At 47.6% G+C, this 19,306-nt stretch overlaps 1 protein-coding gene and 1 non-coding gene across 10 annotated transcripts in view; both read right to left on the bottom strand.

Annotated features, from left to right (window-relative positions):
• The window catches only part of CATSPERD (cation channel sperm associated auxiliary subunit delta), a 58,703-nt gene that overhangs the window by 30,490 nt on the left and 8,907 nt on the right, over positions 1 to 19,306 (bottom strand). For 5 of the 9 annotated variants that reach the window (XM_085013164.1, XM_085013162.1, XM_005661304.4 and 2 more), the window contains exons 4-9: positions 18,158 to 18,230; positions 16,620 to 16,734; positions 12,695 to 12,762; positions 8,924 to 9,037; positions 4,076 to 4,159; positions 220 to 370 (exon numbers count right to left, since the gene is read on the bottom strand). In XM_085013164.1, the coding sequence (XP_084869290.1) occupies positions 220 to 370; positions 4,076 to 4,159; positions 8,924 to 9,037; positions 12,695 to 12,762; positions 16,620 to 16,734; positions 18,158 to 18,230 (605 nt within the window). The remainder of the gene's footprint in view (positions 1 to 219; positions 371 to 4,075; positions 4,160 to 8,923; positions 9,038 to 12,694; positions 12,763 to 16,619; positions 16,735 to 18,157; positions 18,231 to 19,306) is intronic. The other 4 variants (XM_085013167.1, XM_085013165.1, XM_085013166.1 and 1 more) reach the window with 1 other exon arrangement.
• On the bottom strand, positions 10,770 to 10,876 carry LOC146405521 (U6 spliceosomal RNA). The gene has a single exon (XR_014839268.1). It is a non-coding gene; the product is annotated as a U6 spliceosomal RNA (small nuclear RNA).

Raw genomic sequence — 19,306 nt, forward strand, 5'->3', positions numbered from 1 at the left:
GGACTTGGCCCCCTCTGTCCTAGGCATCTGGGTTTTTCAGAACCTGCCCCCGGACTCTAAAGATCCCAGGAGGTGGGAAATGGGCAGAGAACACGAAGGTGGGAAATGGGCAGTGAACACGGTGAGAATAGCAACATGAGAATGGGCTTGTGTCATCCACTTGTCATGGGGTGGGGTGGGGGTAGGGTTGCACTTGCTCCACCTGGGCCTTGATCTCACCTGCATTTCGAGAAACCAGCAGGCTCTTCTCAAACCAGAAGATCAGGATGCCTTTCTGGCCCGGGGCGATGAGGATGTCGAGGGTCCCATTGTAGTCAAAGGGCAGCCCGAAACTGCGGTTCAGGGGGTGGTCCGAGTAGCTGAACATGGCCTGAGAGAAGAATACTGACCCTTGAGCGAGAAACGAGATCACCAGGTCAAGCAGTTTCTCAGCGATGGGACTGAGTGGGTCCATGTGCTGTGTTATTCAAACTTCTTCAGACCTTATTACCTAGGCCGGTGGTTCTTAGCTTGGGGTGATTCTGCCCGCAGGGGACACTGGTCGGAGTCTGGGGTCATCTGTGGTCATCATGACTTGGGGGGTTCCTGGAATCCAGTGAGTGGGAGCAGGGAGGCTGCTCCCCCCACCCCCCACCCCACAGTGCCTTGGACAGGCCCTCATGACAAAGGACTATTTTTTTTTTTTTGTCTTTTGTCTTTTTAGGGCTGCACCTGTGGCATATGGAGGTTCCCAGGCTAGGGGTCTAATCGGGGCTACAGCCGTCGACCTACACCACAGCCACAGCAACACCAGATCCGAGCCACATCGACAACCTACACCACAGCTCACGGCAACGCCGGATCCTTAACACATTGAGCAAGGCCAGGGATCGAACATGCATCCCCAGGATTCTAGTCAGATTCGTTTCCACTGAGCCATGATGCAAACCCCGACAAAGGACTATTTACCCAAAACTCCCGTGGGGTCTAAAGACCAGCACTCCCTGGTTCTGCTCAGCCAGGCCCACTCTGGGCCCTTGTACCTGGATTATTATTTAAGCCAGTTTCGCTGGGCTGCTCCCCCCGAGTCTTTTCCTAACAGCCTTTTGCATCTCGTGACCCTCTAAAGACTCTTAGGTGAAATCTAAATTCCTCTGCGTGGTTATCAAAGTTCTCCCTTGTCTCTTTCTGGAACACCTCTGACAGCACTATGTGAGGATGGAATTAAAAACAACAACAACAACAACAAAAACCAGGAGTTTCTGTTGTGGCTGAGCGGTAACAAACTCAACTAACATCCGTGAGAATGAAGGTTTGATCCCTGACCCTGCTCAGTGGGTTAAGTAAGAATCCAGTGTTGCTGTGAGCTGTGGTGTAGGTCACAGATGTGGCTTGGATCTGGTGTGGCTGTGGCATAGGCTGGCAGCTGCAGTTCCAACTTGACCCCTATCCTGGGAAATTTCATATGCCACGAGTGTGGCCCTCAAAAGCAAAAACAAAAACAAAAAACACTTGGAGTTCCCTGGTGGCCTGGTGGTTAAAAATCCAGCACTGCCACTGCTTGATGTGGGTTCCATCCCTGGCCTGGGAACTTCCACATGCCATGGGCATGGCCAAAGAACAAAAACGGAAACCAGCACAGACATCACTAACACTGACACGTGTTAATCAAGAAACCTGCATCCCTCTGGTTCCATCCCAGCCCCGCACAGTGGTTTAAGGATCAGGCATTGCCAAAGCTGCAGCTCAGATTCAATCCCTGGCCTGGAAACTTCCATATGCCTCTGGTGCAGCCATTAAAAAAAAAAAAAAAAAAAAAAAGCCTCCTGGGGCAGGGAGAGAAGCTTAGTGGCTGGGGCCAGGGTGGGTGCTGATCTTGACTCATCCCGCCCCCACTCCATCCGCTAAGGGTTGGGAGTGTGAGCCTGCAGCTCCCAGCTCTCAGACCTGCCAAGTAATGGGTTGGCCGCTTTGGTCCCCGGACCCTGAGAGGGAGCTCAGCTGAGCTGCCAGGGGTCAGAGTAGCCACCTTGAATCGGCTGCTGCAGTGGGGAAAGCAAGAGCCCAGGCCAGAGAAAACACCAAGATACCTGGTCCTTCCCTGACAGAAGTGAGGAGGGTCTGCTGGGTCAGCGCAGGTGTGGGGTGCATCTCCCAGTGCTGGGAGCCCTGAACTGGAGGCACCTGCAGTTTTATGCACCTGAGGCCTCCAGAAGGGGAAGAGCCAGAAGCGGGAAAGTACTGAGTCAGACAGGAAAGAAGTGGCTCCAGGCTTCCCCCTCCTCCCTCCCTCAGGGGGCCGAGGCCTGAGGACCACACCTGGGCTAGGAATGCAGAGATGAGGAGATGCTGAGAGCCTGCCTGGCCAGGGGCCCGGAGTCTTGGATCAGGCTGCCTTCAGAGACTGCAGGTATGGAGTGGGGGGAGGGCAGCTTCCCACCCCCCAGCCCTCAACCCTCGCCTCTCACCCCTCCCCCCCAGTCCCCACTGCTGCCACCAGGTAAAGTCTTGTGACTGACTGGGAAACCATGCACAGGAAACCAGAGCCAGGCTCCTCAGACACCACTACATTCTGGAGAGTTCCAGAGCTGTGGGAGTGTCTCTTATTCATGACACACTCTGACGGTTCCTGCTTGTGAGGGGACTCTGGATGGGAGGCTTGGCAACCCCCCCAACTATGATTGTGGGGGGCACCAGGTTGCAGCCCAGCCTCCAGGAGCTTGCTGATGCTGGGTCCTCCACACTTCAGAGCACACCCCACTCACAGGTTTTGCAACACGAGGGTACTGACTGCACTTTAATCTCTGCCTGACTTGCTGTTTTTTCAAGTGCACTTTGCATGAACTGATTCCTTAAAACTTAAATTAGTCTTATCCTAAATAATATCTGTGAAATCACAGTTTTCTTGACCTGATTTTCTGAATACACGTGAAAATAATCATTAAAAATCATTCATGTGAGGCATTTAAAATGGTCTTGGCAGGGGGGTGTTCCTATTCTAGTGCAGTGGAAATGAATCCGACTAGTATCCATGAGGAAGTGGGTTCAATCCCTGGCCTTGCTCAGTGGGTCGGGGATCCGGCATTGCTGTGAACTGTGGTGTAGGTGGCAGATGTGGCTTGAATCTAGTGTTGGTTTGGCTGTGGTATAGGCCATCAGCTGTAGCTGGGATTCGACCCCTAGCCTGGGAACTTCCGTATGCTGCAGGTGTGGCCCTAAAAAGTGGCCATAAAATGGTCTTGGGTGCCATCAGTAACACGTAACAGCATACCTTGTATTTTATCCTAGTGCCCAGCACCTCCCAGACCCTACTTAAATACTGCTGAATGCAAGACTGAATGAGCAAATGAATGGGGGAGAGAGGAGTGGTTGGTGTGTGGGTTTGTGGGAGGGTATATGGATGAATAGGTTCATGGATGGATGAGTAGATGGATGAATGGGAGAATGGATGGATAAATGGATGGATGTGTGGATGGATGAGTAGGTGAGTTGATGGATGGATGGATGAGTAGGTGGGTAGATAGGTGGATGGATAAATAGATAAATAGAGTAGAGTTCCCTTCGTGGCTCAGCGGTTAATGAACCCAACGAGGACCCATGAGGATGCAGGTTCCATCTCTGGCCTCACTCAGTGGCTTAAGGATCCGGCATTGCCGTAAGCTGTGGTGTAGGTTGCTGATGTGGCTCGGATCCCATGTTGCTGTGGCTGTGGTGTAGGCCAGCAGCTGTAGCTCCGATTTGCCCCCTAGCCTGGGAACTTCCATATGCTGCAGGTGTGGCCCTAAAAAGTAAAAAAAATAAAATTAAAATTAAAATAAAAATGGAAGGATGGATGGAATGATAGATGGAGGAGTAGATAGGCAGGTGGGTGGGTGGGTGGGTAGATAAATAGGTAAATGGATGGATGGATGTGTGGAGGGATGAGCAGGTGGATGGATGATTGGATGGATGTATACATGGGTGGATAGGTGAATGAAAAGCTAGGTGGATTTCAGATACCAAAGTCTAAACTGTGTGAATTTTGACAAAAACCTGGCTAAGGATAAAGGTCACTGAAGTTGTCCTTCCCAGTATGAATGGTGTAAAAGGTACTCACCTTCCGTTGGTCGATGAGAAGCAGTCCGACCTGTGACAGGGAGTGAAAGTAGAAGACCCCACCCAGTGACCCGACTAGTTCCGCCTATGAAACAAACAAAATAGTGCAAGTCAATAAATCATAAACGTGTGCTTAATTCCAAATTTTACACTATCTAGTAAACGAGATGAAGGAAAGTCATTTTTAAAATCATGATCTACCTCCCCTCTGTGAAAACACAGCATCTAGGGCAGAATCTTAAGTGAAGGCGGCTCTGTTTGGGGTGCTGGAGGGAGTGGTGTGACCCAGGCTGTGAGATGCTTGCCTAAATCCCTCACTCCTTCCTAGGTTCCCTGTTCTTGATCTTTGGCTGGTCAGCAAAATGCCCAGCAGGCAAGTTGGAGCATGAGGCCAAGGACCCCTACCTGGGAACAGTGGGATCCATTGCCATGGCTACCTCCACTCATTTTTCAGGTAAGAGAGAAAGACCAGCATCTTATGTAAGCCTCTTATTTGGTTTGTATGTGTGTGTGTGGAGGGGTGGTATTTCTATTATATATAGTGCTACGGACCAAATTGTGTCCCCTCCCCCCGCACCCCAATTCACAGGTTGAAACCATAACCCCTGTCTTAGTCCGTTCGGGCTGCCACAAGCAAATACCATAGACTGGGTGGTTCATAAACGATAGGAATTGACTGCTCAGAGTTCTGTAAGGCTGGAAGGCTAAGATCAAGGTGCCAGCATGGTCAAGTGAGGGCCCTCTCCAGGGCTGGAGCTTCTTTCTGTGCCCTAGGCACCTGCCAAAGGCCCCACCTCCTGACACCATCACATTAGGCATGATTATTTTACCATATGAATTTGGGGGGATACAAACATTCAGACCATAGCATCTCCAATGTGATGGTGTGTGGAGGTGGGGGTCTCTGGGGAGTGATTCAGTTTAGGTGAGCTCATGAGATTGGGGCCCTCATGATAGAATTAGTGCCCTTATAAGGAGAGACACCAGAGCTCATGCTCTCTTGGTGTCTGTCTCTCTCTGCTGTGGAGGACGCAGCAAGAAGGTAGGCGTCTGCAAGATAGGAAGAGAGCCCTCTCCAGAAATGGTGAATCAGCTAGCACCTTGAACTTGGATTTCCCAGCCTCCAGAACCATGAGAGATAACTGTTTGTTTTTTTCTTTTTTGGCCACCCCAGGCCAGGGATCAGATCCGAGCAACAGTTTCGACCTGAGCCATAACAATGGCAACACTAGAACCTTAACCCACTGTGCTGGGCCCAGGATCAAATCTGCATCCTGGAACAGCAGAAAAGCTCCCTATCCCATTGTGCCACCGTGAGAACTCCACAACTGTGTTGTTTAAGTCAGCAGTTTGTGCTATCTGCTGTGGCAGCCCGTGCAGACTGATACCTACAGTTAGTCTATCCTGGCTAGCAAGGTGCCTAGACATCGTGGTGGCCTGCCCATCTCCTCCCCACCAGTTACCCCAACTTCCTTTTCCCTGCCAGGGGAGCTCCAAAGAGGCCTTGATCTCAGGGGATGTATGGTGATTACCCTGGACCACAATGAAGAATGTCAGCCCCTTGGCCACAGACTGGGATGGGGTGGCAGGGGATTCAGCTCCGGGCTAGTGTGATGTGAAGGTAAGTCTTCTGGAAAGGTCTTTTTTCTTTTTTTTTCTTTTCTGGCCACCCCACGGTATATAGAGGTCCCAGACCAAGGATCAGATCCGAGCCACAGTTGCAACCTAAACCGTAGCTGAAGCCACACCAGATCTTTAACCTACTGTGCTGGGCTAGGGATCAAATCTGTGCCCCAGAGTTCCCAAGATGCTGCTGATCCCATTTTGCCACAGCGGAAACTGCTGGAAAGGTCTTCTTGAGTGCAAAGACGAAGCTCCTATCTTCCTGCTTACTGGGGAGATGATGCCTGGAGATGAAACCTCAGCTTGCAATGTGGGAGGAATGCCAGCTGGCTGAGTGGGATAGGTCTTCAGCTGGAGAGCACCCATTGAGGAAGTACTGAGATACTTCTGGAGTTGGTGGCAAGCATCCTTCAGCCAAGCATCCCCGGACCCTCCCTACAGAAGGTTGTTTGCATTTCCTGGGTCAGCTGTAATGACCACAGACTTAGTGACTTCAATTGTTCTGGAGGTCAGAGTCCATAATGGACTAAAATCCAGGTGTGGGCAGGGCTTGCTCCCTCTGGAGGCACCACAGGAGAATCTGTTTCCTCAACTTTTCTGGCTGGTAGAGGTGTCCGCGTTCCCTGGCTTACAGCCCCTTCCTCCACCTTCAAGGCCAGGAGCATTGCATCTTCTTCTTTCAAGCATAGCGTCTTCTAATCCCTCCATCTCTCTGTCTCTCTCTCATTCACATCTGCTTCCATCATCACAATCTCCTCTGACTCTGACTCACCTGCCTCCCTCTTATCAGGACCGTGTGATGATACTGGGTCTACCTGGGTAATTCAGGATCATGTCCCTTCTGAAGATCATCACCTTAATCTCATCTGCTGAACCCCTTTGCTATCAAGGTACTGTAGACACAGGTTCTGGGGGATTAGAAGGTGGACATCCTCAAGGATTCATTATTCTGTGGACCAGAGACCCTCCCTTGGCCTTCCCACAATTAGGCGACTCTGGGATCGGTGCCTGACACGGTCGGGGACCACAGATCTTGCTCTGTTTCCATGGCCAGCATCTATTCTGACTGGGCAGTGCCTGTGCCATATGGTCCCTACCATCAGTGTTTGGAATGTCATGAGTCCTGAGGTTGAGGATGGTGGAGCAGAAAGAGGGGGAAATTCTGAACCCCTGTTGGGGCCCCAAACAGAACAAAGAGGTGGAGGAAGGGTGAATTGGCTCCTCCCTTCCTTCCTTTCCTTCTTTCTTTTTCTTTCTTTCTTTCCTTCTCTTTTTCTCTTTCTCTTTCTTTCATTCTCTCTCCCTCTCCTTCATTCCTTCCTTCCCTCCTTCTTTCCTTGCTTGCTTGCTTTCTTGTTTTCTTTCACCGGCTCTTTCTTCTTGAGCTAGAGGTCCACATCTTCCAGCCCTTGGACTTTGGAGCTCCTGGTTCTTGGGCCTTCAGACTCCACGATTTAAACCAGCAACCCCCTGGTTCTCAGGCCTTTGACCTTGGGCTGAATAATGCCATCCATCTTCCTGGCGTTCAGCTTGCAGACAGCAGGATGCGACACCTCTCTGCCTCCATAATCACGTGGGCCAGTTCCTTCCATGTGTGTTCTATATGTTTATATCTCTGTCCCTATACCTCCTGTGGGCTTTGTTGCTCTGGAGAACTCTAATACAATTGGGGATTTAAGTGGCAACAGTTTTCAATGGAGCACCAACATTAACTCCAGGTCCTTCCAGGCCTAGTTTTGAATGAAAATACGTGGCCAGTTAGGTTCCAGGCTTTGCTGGGCCTCCAGGGCAGGGACAAGAAACCAGATGTGAGACATGATCAGAACTGGAGAGCAGAGTACACTCTGTCTGGCTTCCTTTGGACCAACTTCCTGAGTGTTTGGGGGTGAAGCCATTCTCTGTGTCATCAAAATGCCGTCATCCTCTAAACTACCCAAGGATTCCCGTCCTCTTCAGCTGTTCAACTGCCAACTCTGCCCAGCTGTGTGGCCCTGGCAGAAACCTTGCACCTCTTTGAGCCTTTGTCTGTGTATTCATTTTCAGGGGGGGAGGCTGCCACAATAAAATGCCACATACTCAGTGGCTTAAAACTGTAGGGATGGGGAGTTCCCGTCATGGCTCAGTGGTTAAAAAACCTGACTAGCATCCACGAGGACTCGGGTTCGATTCCTGGACTCGTTCAGTGGGTTAAGGATCCCGCAATGCTGTGAGCTGTGGTGAAGGTTGCAGATGCGGCTCAGATCCTGCATTGCTGTGGCTGGTGGCTGTAGCTCTGATTGGACCCCTAGGCTGGAAACCTCCCTTTCAGGTATGGCTCTAAAAAGACACACACACACACACACACAAAAAAATCCAGGGATGAGAGTTCCCGCTGTGGCACAATGGGATCAGCATCATTTCTGCAGCACCAGGATGCAGGTTAGACCACTGGCCTAGGCACAGTGGCTTAAAAGGATCTGGCGTTGCTGCAGCTGTGAGGTAGGTCCCAACTGCGGGTCAGATCTGATCCCTGGCCCTGGAAACTCCATGTGCCATGAGGCAGCCAAAAAAGAAAAAGAAAAAAAAAAAAAAAACAACCAGCAGGGGTGTGCTGTCACAGTTATGGAAGCTGGAGGTCTGAAATCAAGGTGTCACCAGGGAGGGTTCCTTCCAGAGGCTCCGAGGAAGAAACCCTGCTGTTCTCTTGCAGCTTCCAGGGGTTACCAGCACCTGGGGTGCTCCTTGGCTTCCAGCTGGGTCTCTCCCATCTCTGCCTCTGTTTTCCCAGGGCCTTGTTCTCTGCCTGCCCCACTCCTCTCCTCTCATTGGGGTTAGAACCCACCCTAATCCAAGATAACCTCATGTTAACTAACTGCATCTGCAAAGATCCTAGTTCCAAGAAAGGCTACATTCCAGGGTTCGAGGTGGACATAAGTTTTTTTTGGGGGGAGGCACACATTCAACCAGTCCAGTTCACTCATCTGTAAAATGAGGATAATGGTGATACCCGGTGTCATCATCCACATGCAGCTTTTATTGTGGCACCAGCACTTTCCCTAAACGGTGCTGTCCTGCTTTCCTAATCCTGGTCTCCCAGCCCTCTGCTCCCACCTGGAATTTCCCCTGCCCTCATAGCCAGCTGGACCCTTCAAGAGAGACAAGTCCTTGATCTGCATGGACAGTGAATTCCCCGACCATACAGGGGACATACTTTTTGTTGTTGGCTTTCTTACCAAATTGAACACACCTGTCTTTCATGAGCAAACTTCTGAAATCTGTATCCCCGTGTGTTTGAAAAATAGATATTGGTCTGAGATATCTGAGCTCCATGCAAATAAGCAAAAACCGAATTACTTATATCCTGGAAGAACACAAAATAAAGCAGTCTCTTTAAAAGGAGATAGAGGGTTGGCGTTCCTGTCATGGCTCAGCGATTAACGAATCTGACTAGTGTCCATGAGGATACAGGTTCGATCCCTGGCCTTGCTCAGTGGGTTAAGGATCCTGTGTTGCTGTAGCTGTGATGTAGGCCGGCAGCTACAGCTCCAACAGGACCCCTAGCCTGGGAACCTCCATATGCTGCAGGTGCAGCCCTAAAGAAAAAAATAAAAATAAAAAAAAATAAATATAAAGGAGACAGAGGGCTGGAGTTCCCATTGTGGCTCAGCAGGTTAAGAATTGGAAGAGCATCCATGAGAATGCAAGTTTGATCCCTGGCCTTGCTCAGTGGGTTAAGGACCTGGCGTTGCTGTGAGCTGTGGTGTAGGTCGAAGATGCGGCTTGGATCCTGCGTTGCTGTGGCTATGGTGTAGGCCAGCAGCTGCAGCTCCAATTCGACCCCTAGCCTGGGAACTTCCATATGCCACAGGTTTGGCCATTAAAAAGAAAAAGGAGACAGAGGGTGAAGGGACAGTTGGGGTTGTGTTCTTTAAGTTACATAAATAAGTTTTGGAGGTCTAATGCACAGCATAGTGATCGCAGACAATAACAGTGTATTATAAACTTCAAAGTTGCTAAGAAACTAGATCTCAATTGCTCCCACAACAAAAAAGAAGTGATAATTTTATGACCTGCTAGGGTGGCAATGATATTGCAATATGTAAATGTGGTTAATCAACCCTCTGTACATCTTACATTTACATAGCATGGTATGTAAATTACAGCTCAATTTTATTTTTTTATATTTTATTTTATTTTTATTAGAGTAGTTGATTTACAGTGTTGTGTCATTTCTGCTGTACAGCATAGTGACCCTGTCATTCATATATATATTTTTCTCATGCTATCTTCCATAATGTTCTATCCTGAAAGCCTATTGTTCCCTGTGCTGTACAGCAGGACCTCATTGCTTGTCCATTCTAAATGTAATAGTTTGCATCTACTAACCCCAAATTACCAGTCCATTCTGCTTCCTCTCCCCTCCCCCATGGCAGCCACAAGTCTATTCTTCATGTCTGTGAGTCTGTTTCTGTTTTGTAGATAGGTTCATTTGTGCCATATTTTAGATTCCCTATATAAGTGATATCATACGGTGTTTGTCTTTCTCTTTCTGTCCTACTTCACTTAGTATGAGCATTTCTAGCTCCATCCATGTTGCTGCAAATGGCATTATTTTGTTCTTTTTATGGCTGAGTAGTATTCCACTGTATATATGTACCACATCTTCTTAAACCATTCATCTGTTGGTGGACATTTAGGTTGTTTCCATGCCTTGGCCATTGTGAATAATGCTGCAATGAACATACAGGTGCATGTATCTTTTTAAATTACAGTTTTGTCCAGATATATGCCCAGGAGTGGGATTCCTGGATCATATGGTAGTTCTATATTTAGCTTTCTGAGAAACCTCCATACTGTTTTCCATAGCGGTTATACCAATACATTCTTATCAACAGTGCAGGAGGTTTCCCTTTTCTCCACACCCTCTCTAGCATTTGTTATTTGTAGACTTTCTTACCATTTTGTAGGCCAGTCTTACTGGTGTGAGGTGGTACCTCATAGTTTTAATTTGCATTTCTCTGATAATTAGTGATGTTGAGCATCTTTTCATGTGCCTATTGGCTATCCATATGTCTTCTTTGGAGAAATGTCTAAAATATTTGGAATGCTTCATGAATTTGTGTGTCATCCTTGTTCAGGGGCTGTGCTAATCTTCTCTGTATTGTTCCAATTTTAGTGTATGTGCTGCCGAAGCAAGCACATCTCAGTTTGGGGGAATGGGAGTTCCCTGGAAGCCCAGTGGTTAAGGATCAGGCATTGTCACTGCTGTGGCTCGGCTTCAATCCCTGGCCCTGTAACTTCCACCTGCCTTGAGCACAGTCCCCCAAAAGGGGGGAGTTGGGAGACAGATACAAGTGATCATGCTCCTGAGCATTTGTCCCAGAGAAATGAAAACTCATGTCCACACAAAAACCTGTAAGGGAATCTTTATGGCAGATTTATTTGCAATAGCTGAAAGTGGAAACAACCCAATTCTGGCACATCCATACTGTAGAAAATTACTCAGCAATGGAAAGGTACAGACTAGACATAAAACACATAGAATCAGACGAGTCTCCTGAGAAAAAACTAGTCCCCAAAGGTTTCAAATGTATGATGTCATTTATATAATATTCTATTTTTTTGTCTTTTTTTTTAGGGCTGCACCCACATCACATGGAGGTTCCCAGGCTAGGGGTCAAATTGGGGCCACAGCTACTGGCCTACACCACAGTCACAGCAACACAGGATCTGAGCTGGGTCTACGAACTACATCACAGCTCATGGCAACGCTGGGTCCTTAACCCACTGAATGAGGCGGAGGATGAAACTTGCATCCTTGTGGATGCTAGTCAGATTCGTTTCTGCTGAGCCACGACAGAAACTCCCTATATAGTATTCCTTTTTTTTTTTTTTTTTTTTTTTTTTGCTTTTGCCTTTCAGGGCCGCACCTGCACCATATGGAGGTTCCAGGCTAGGGGTCTAATCAGAGCCGTAGCTGCCAGACATAGTCGCAGCCACAGCAATGCAGGATCCGAGCCACCTCTGTGACCTACACCTCAGCTCACGGCAATGCCGGATCCTTAACCCACTCAGCGAGACCAGGGATGGAACTGCCACCTCAAGGTTCCTAGTTGGATTCGTTTCTGCTGCACTACGATGGGAACTCCCCCTATATAATATTCTTGAAATTACAAATTTAGAGAGACGGAGAACAGATTAGTGGTTGGCAGGGCAGGGAGGTCTGGGGCGATGGAATAGTTCAGTATTTTGATGTCAGTAGTGGTTCTCTGACTTTACACAATTGTGTCCATGTCAATGTCCTATTTTTATCACTATAGTTACATAAGATATAACCATTGGGGGAAACTGGATGAGGGATAATGGGAGTCTGTATTGTTTTCAACTTCCCTATATATCTATAACTATTTCGAAATAACAGGTTAAGGAGTTCCCTTGGTAGCTCATTGGGTGAAGGATCGGCATTGTCACTGCAGCGGCTCAGATTGCAGCTGTGGTGTGGGTCCAATCCCTTGTCCAGGAACTTCTACATGCCATGGGCATGGCCAAAAAAAAGAAAAGGAAGAAGAAGATAGGTGGATATATTCACAGTGTGTCAGCCAGAGCCGTGCCTTTATCTCAGGTCCTCTTCTGAACCCCGGGAAATAACACTGCCCGAATCTATCATGGTGTCAGCCCTCAAGGTTTACTCTGTCCTTATTTCCATTCCTAAGTTTCTCTGGGAGTTCCCATTGTGGCTCAGCAGGTTAAGAACCCAACTAGTAATCACGAAGATGAGGGTTCAATCCCTGGCCTTGCTTCGTAGCTTAAGGATCCAGCATTGCCACGAGCTGTGGTATAGGTCACAGATGTGGCTCGAATCCCACATTGCTGTGGCTGTGGGAGAGGTCAACAGCTCTGATTCTACCCCTAGCCTGGGAACTTCCATATGCCACACCTGCAGCCCTAAAAAGAAAAAAAAAATGTTTTTCTCTGCTCAGAGCAGAATAAAACATGAAACACAATACATGGTACTCACCATGCAAAAGGAATTTTCACTGTAACAGCAGTTGTCACCAGAAATATGTGAAACAGGATGTTCTATACCTGAAAAGAGAAAAGAAGGGGAGGGCTCCGTGAGTTCCCTGGAAGTTCAGAGATAAAGATAGAGCTGGGCTTCTCACCCACTGCACTGACATCTAGGGCCAGATCTTTCTCTGTTGCGGAGGGCTCCTGGATCCTGTAGGATGTTGTGAAGCATCCCCAATTCTTCTAATGAGATGCCAGTGGCCCTCTCCTCCAGTCTGAACAACCAAAAATGTCTCCAGGCATTGCCAAGTGTCAACTGGGGGAAGGGAGGAAAACTGTCCCTGGTTGGGAACCACTGGTTTTGCAGAAACTCTTTTAGGACTCTGCCAAGATTGCTGGGGAGGTCCTGTTGCGGTGCAGTGGAAACCAATCTGACAAGTGTCCATGAGGGTGCGAGTTCGATCCCTGGCCTTGCTCAGTGGGTTGAGGATCCGGCATTGCTGTGCGCTGTGGTGTAGATCACAGATCTGGTGTCACTGTGGCTGTGGCGTAAGCCAGCAGCTGTAGCTCTGATTCCACCCACATCCTGGGAATTTCCATATGCTGCGCGTGTGGTCCTAAAAAGCAAAAAAAAAAAAAATCTGACTGGCTCACTACAGGGGTGCAAGTTCAATCCCCAGCCCAGGAACTTCCATATGCTGCAGGCATGGCCATAAAAAAAATTAAAAGCAGTGACTCAAGGAGACATTTGTATACACATATTCAGACCAACGTTATTCACAATGGCTAAAACATGGAAACAGCTCGAGTGTTCATTGATAGTTGACTGGATAAAAAAATGTCAAGCCTCCGTACAATAGAATATTATTCAGCCCTAAAAAGGAAGTTTTTTTTTTTTTCCTGTGCCTGTGGCATTCAGAAGTTCCCAGGGCCAAGGATCAAACCCATACCACAGCAATGACAATGCTGGATCCTTAACCTGCTAGGCCACCAGAGAACTTCCAAAAGGAAGGACATGCTACAACATGGATGAATCTTGTGGACATTATGCTCTGTGAAGTAGGATCCCAACTCTGAATGATCCCATTTATTTGAGGTCCCCAGAGGAGTCACATTCTAAGAGGCAGGAGTAGAATTGTGGGGACAGGGGATGGATGACCAGGGGCTGAGGAATTAGCTCTTTGGATGCTATTAAACAAATGATGGAAAGAAGAGGAAGGACAGAGACTAGACTGACTTGTGTTACAAGTAGTCCTTGATGGTTCTGCAGTAAGTTAAATATGGAATTACCATCTGACTCAGCAATTCCACTCCAAGGCATCTCTTTACCCAAAAGAACTAAAAACATATGTGGCCGGCCTACACCACAGCCACAGCAATGTAGGATCCGAGCCGCACCTGTGACCTACACCACAACTCACGGCAATGCAGAATCCTTAACCCACTGAGTGAGGCCAGGGATCGGACTCGAAACCTCATGGTTCCTAGTCGGATTCGTTAACTACCGAGCCACGATGGGAACTCCTACAGCTCCAATTTGACCCCTAGCCTGGGTACATCCATATGCTGCTGGTGTGGCCCTAAAAAAAAAAGACAAAGAAAAAAAAAAAAAAAAGGATCTGGCATTGCCATAGCTGTAGCCTTAGGTCACAACTGTGGCTCAGATCTCATCCCTGGCCCAGGAACTCCATATGCTGCAGGACAGCCAAAAAGGAAAGAAAGAAAGAAAGAAAGAGAGAGAGAGAGTTTGTGACATTCCGTTTATATGAAACATCCAAGTTCCCTGGTGGCTCAGCAGGTTAAGGATCCAGTATTGTCACTCCTGTGGCACTAGTTTGATACCTGGTCTGGGATCTTCTACATTCTGCGGGAGAAGTCAGAAAAAAAAAAAAAAAGAAAGAAAGAAACATCCATAACAGGCAAATCCACAGAAACACAGAGCAGATTAGTGGTTCCCAGGGGCTGGGGGAGGGAGATAGGGAATGATGCTGATGGGAATGGGGCCTCTTTTAGGGGGATGAAAACGTACTCAGTGGTGGTGGCTTTTGCATGACATAACGAATGCACTAAATGCCACTGAACTGTACACATTAAAGTGGTTAAAATAGGCGTTCCCTTGTGGCCTAGCAGTTACTAGGCCACTGTTGTCACTGCTGTGGCTCAGGTACCATCACTGTCCTGGGGAACTTCTGCATGCCTAGCGTGTGGCAAAAAAAAAAAATGATTGAAATGGTGAGTTTTATGTGAATCCTATGCCCCCCTCCCCCAAAGGGAAAAGAGCTGTGGACCATGGGAGAGAAAAGAACTGACCTGGAAGATCAGGAAGGGGACCAGGAGAAGATTGTGGCATCAAGGAAAAGCCTGCCAGCATGGGTGAATTTTGGAGGGAGAAAGGGAAAGGTGATGAGGAAGGAGGGATTTTAGGCAACGTGGTGGTAGGTGGAAGATATATAAAGAGTGGGTTGACTGATGCTTTGGAGGCAGACGCATGTTTGGTTTGGATGTGACCAGTTGATGAGATGATCCTAAGACTGGCCCCCAGGCAGCCCAGCTTTACCTGGGTTATACATTCTCTCTGGACCGTTCACGCTGTGTCAACAGACAGTGTTTCCACCTCAGCCAAGGGGCTTGGAACCTTCTAGCTATTGATTCACTAAACCTCAGGCAATCACCTCGTTGAGAGACAGCCTGGAACATCATGATGAGAAGTAAGACCGAGGCCAGGCAAGCTGGACCCTTCCGTGTTTGTTTCCCTCTCAGGGGGCAGTGATCAGCTCTCCATCTAGAGCCTAGCAAGCACCTGGCAGGGACTGCGGCAGGGCTCTGTCTTATTAGGGGAGAGGACCACAGTCTTTCACCACCAGGAATACAAGTGAAGCAACAGGATAACAAATTGCCAGATGGTGATCTACTAACCCAGGGGTTCTCACTGTGAAGGAATTTTGATACCCCACTGGGTGATATCTGAGGACACTTTTGTTAGCATGACTTAGGGGGGCTCCTGGCATCGAGTGGGTCAGAGCAGGAGTGCTGCTCCACTCCCCTAGCACCCAGAATGCTCCCCCACCCCAAAAATGACCCGGCTCCGATGTCAGCAGGGCCAAGGCTGAGAAACCTTGTCCTGACTCCTTTCTCACCATGATGGGTACCCATCCCTGTTCCCTGGAAAAGAGGGACTATCCTTCTTCTTTTTTCTTTTTCTTTTTTTATGGCCGCACGCACAGCATATGGAAATTCCTGGGTTGGGGATCGAACCTGCACCTCCGCAGCAAGCCAAACCACTGCGGTCAGATTCTTCACCAATAGCACCACAGTGGGAACTCCATCCTTCCTCTTTTCTAGAAAATAACATCTCCCTGTCTTCATTTTACCACATCTCCTTGCCTCCTCCACCAGGGTTTTGTTCTCTCTCTCTCTCTCTCTTTTTTTGCTCCTTCCCTTTTTCACTGGCTGTGCCCTTGGCATGCAAAAGTTCCCCTGCCAGGGATCAGACCCTTGTCATAGCAGTGATAATGCCAGATCCTTAACCCACTGCACCACAAGGGAACTCCCTCTCTATTTTCTTAAAGCTGACCTTCTCCACTGTTCCCAGTCACCAAGATGATGTATGTGGGACTGAATGTGCCCACCATCCAGCATCTAGGACCTTCTCCACCCTCCAGTCCTCCCCAACATATCCTGCATTGCAGTACCTGCTGATGCCCCTTGTTAGCGCCAATCGGATCAGTTGTGTGTGGCTTGTCACCACCATATCCAGTGGAAACACTTGCTTCCCATCCTGTGGGGTGGGGGTGCAGGCCAACTTTCATTTGAATTTTAAAGGACAAGGTGATGTCTGGTAGCTGACCTCCAAGAAGTAGCACTTGCACTTCTGGAACTTTTCTCTGATGTTGGCTGAATGCAAACAAGATTTAAAAAATAAAAAAGACACCTACCTGTAGATGCATTCCAGGAATTGGCTTCATAATCATAGACATAAACTTTTCGATTCACCACCAACAGCAATACTGAACCAGCAAAATGTGCTGATGTTACTTCTGGTATGCCAACCTAAGAATAATGACATAGACAACTTCGATAAGTGCATCTTTTTGGTCATTGATTCAGAAAGCAGTACTTCTGGACAAGCATGCAAGAAAACATTTATGCCAACAAGAGTTGTTTGGGTCCTAGGTATTGAGAACTGTGTATCCTGGGGATCCGCTGGAAACAAAACTGGGAGGTCGCAATTGCTCTTTGGTGCTCTGGGGTACCTAAATTCGCTCCATCTCCTTCTCCCATATCAAAACCTCTGAAGATAAAGCCTAAAGTATAAATGATGAATGATAAGGATAACTGACAAATGTGTTGCTTATGAGAGAAAGAGTGGTATTTTAATGGACAGCAAGGCCTTCTGTAGCATAGATGCCGATGGTCAAATCTCTTAAGATATTTACTGAGGAGGTCTCACTGTGGCACAGTGGGTTAACAATCCTGCTGTACAGAGTTCCTGTCGTGGCTCAGCAGTTAATGAATCCGATTAGGAACCATGAGGGTGCGGGTTCGATCCCTGGCCTCTCTTAGTGGGTTAAGGATCGGCATTGCTGTGAGCTGTGGTGTAGGTCGAAGAGGCTACAGCTCCAATTCGACTCCCAGCCTGGGAACCTCCATATGCCGCAGGCACAGTCCTAGAAAAGGCAAAAAGACAAAAGACAAAAAAAAAAAAAAAAAAAAAGAATCCTGCTGTAGGAGTACAACAAGATCAGTGGCATCTTGAAGGAGTGCTGTGATGAAGGTTCAATCCCCAGCCCAACAGAGTGGGTTAAGGGCCTAGTGTTGCTGCAGCTGTGGCATAGGTTACAACTGCTGCTTGGATCTGATGCCTGGCCTGGGAACTCCATATTCCTTTGGGGGCCAATTTTTTTTTTTTTTTCAAAAAAGAATGCTACTGCATTGGCCTGAGTCATTGTGAAGGTTCAGGTTTGATCCCCAGTCTGGCAAAATGGGTTAAGGATCTGGTGTTGCCACAGCTGTGGCGTAGGTTGCAACCATGGCTCAAACTTGATTCTTGGCCTGGGAACTTCCATATGCCTCAGGTGCAGCCATAAGAAATAAAAAAAAAGATATTTACTGAGAGGGTAAAGGTTTTTCTGTTTTGGTTCAGGACAATTTAGGGAGGCCCTGAAATCAGTGCCTTTAATCTATCTCTTCCTACCATACAACCAATTATAAGGAGCACTTGCAAGAGTCTGGTTCTTTCTTCAGGAAAAATTAATTACTGGTTTTGGTAGTAAGAGCAGAATAGAATCAACCCTTCTTTTGACTTAGAAATTGCTCTCAATGTTTTTAAGAGGTGCACTGTAAAGTAAGCCCCCAAACTCAAAACCAAAACAAAAACACAAGAAAACACCAGACTTAGTGTGGAATCTCCAAACAATAACCCTAAGTATTACTTATTTCAAACATCTCTCAGATCATTTGGTAAAATAACTACCTGCATTGATGTAGGGATGGAACACGGAAGGAGACTACTTTCAAAATTATCTCTTGTGAGAAAAATTTGTCTTCTGAAATAAACAACAGAAGAGTTCAATTAGGACACTTTCGCACAAGAAAAGAAAAAAGGCAATGGCAGGTTCTAAACATGTTCCATTCAAACAAAATTCTTAACAAGGAACCACTTTGCCTGCCCCTGCCCCCATCTATTTTTGCATGAGAAAATCTCTACAGCCTGGACATTTGACTTCTCAAAATAACAATTTTAAAAGTGCAACAAACTGGAGTTTCCATCGTGGCCCAATGGTTAACGAATCTGACTAGGAACCATGAGGTTGTGGGTTCAATCCATGGCCTCGCTCAGTGGGTTAAGGATCCAGCGTTGCCGTGAGCTGTGGTGTAGGTTGCAGACTTGGCTCTGATCCTGAGTTGCTGTGGCTCTGGTGTAGGCTGGTGGCTGCAGCTCCGGTTCAACCTGTAGCCTGGGAACCTCCACATGCCACTCAGGAGTGGCCCAAGAAATGGCAAAAAGAAAAAACAAACAAACAAAAAAGCTACAAACTAAAAAAAACCCTGTGACAACATCAAAAATAAAATGTTATACAATGTACATTAAGTGATAGTTTGTTTTCCTCAGGATGAACTCCAGTTTTGTCCTTTATTTCACTCTGATCCCACTAAAGTAAAGACTTTCAGATCAGGAATGTATACATGAGAAAGAAATAGCATGTTGCCTCATGCAGGAAACTTTTAAGAAGCAAAAGGCCATCCATGAACATGGTATATTGCATCCTTATCCAGATCTCCTTCTCCAGCTCCCTCCAGAAGAATTTTTTAGGCAGAAAGGAATTGCTGAGTTAATTCCAATGTATTTTAAAGTTTTTGTTGCTACTGTAAATGGCACTTTTCATCACTGCCTTTTCTAAGGGGTCATGGCTGGTTTACAAGAGAGTTGGTGGTGTTTTGTTTCGTTCTTTTGCTTTTTAGGGCCGAGGCATATGGAGGTTCCCAGCCTAGGGGTCTAATCAGGGCTACAGCTGCCGGCTAGAGCCATAGCCACAGCAACACCAGATCTGAGCTGTGTCTACGACCTACACCACAGCTCATGGCAACACCAGCTCCTTAACCCACTGAGCGAGGCCAGGGA

The sequence above is a fragment of the Sus scrofa genome, chromosome 2 (genome assembly GCF_054392235.1).
Source record: "Sus scrofa isolate SSC_HxYL_T2T_F1_AM1 chromosome 2, Sscrofa_HxYL_maternal_Yorkshire_Landrace_v2.0, whole genome shotgun sequence".
NCBI lineage: Eukaryota > Metazoa > Chordata > Mammalia > Artiodactyla > Suidae > Sus > Sus scrofa.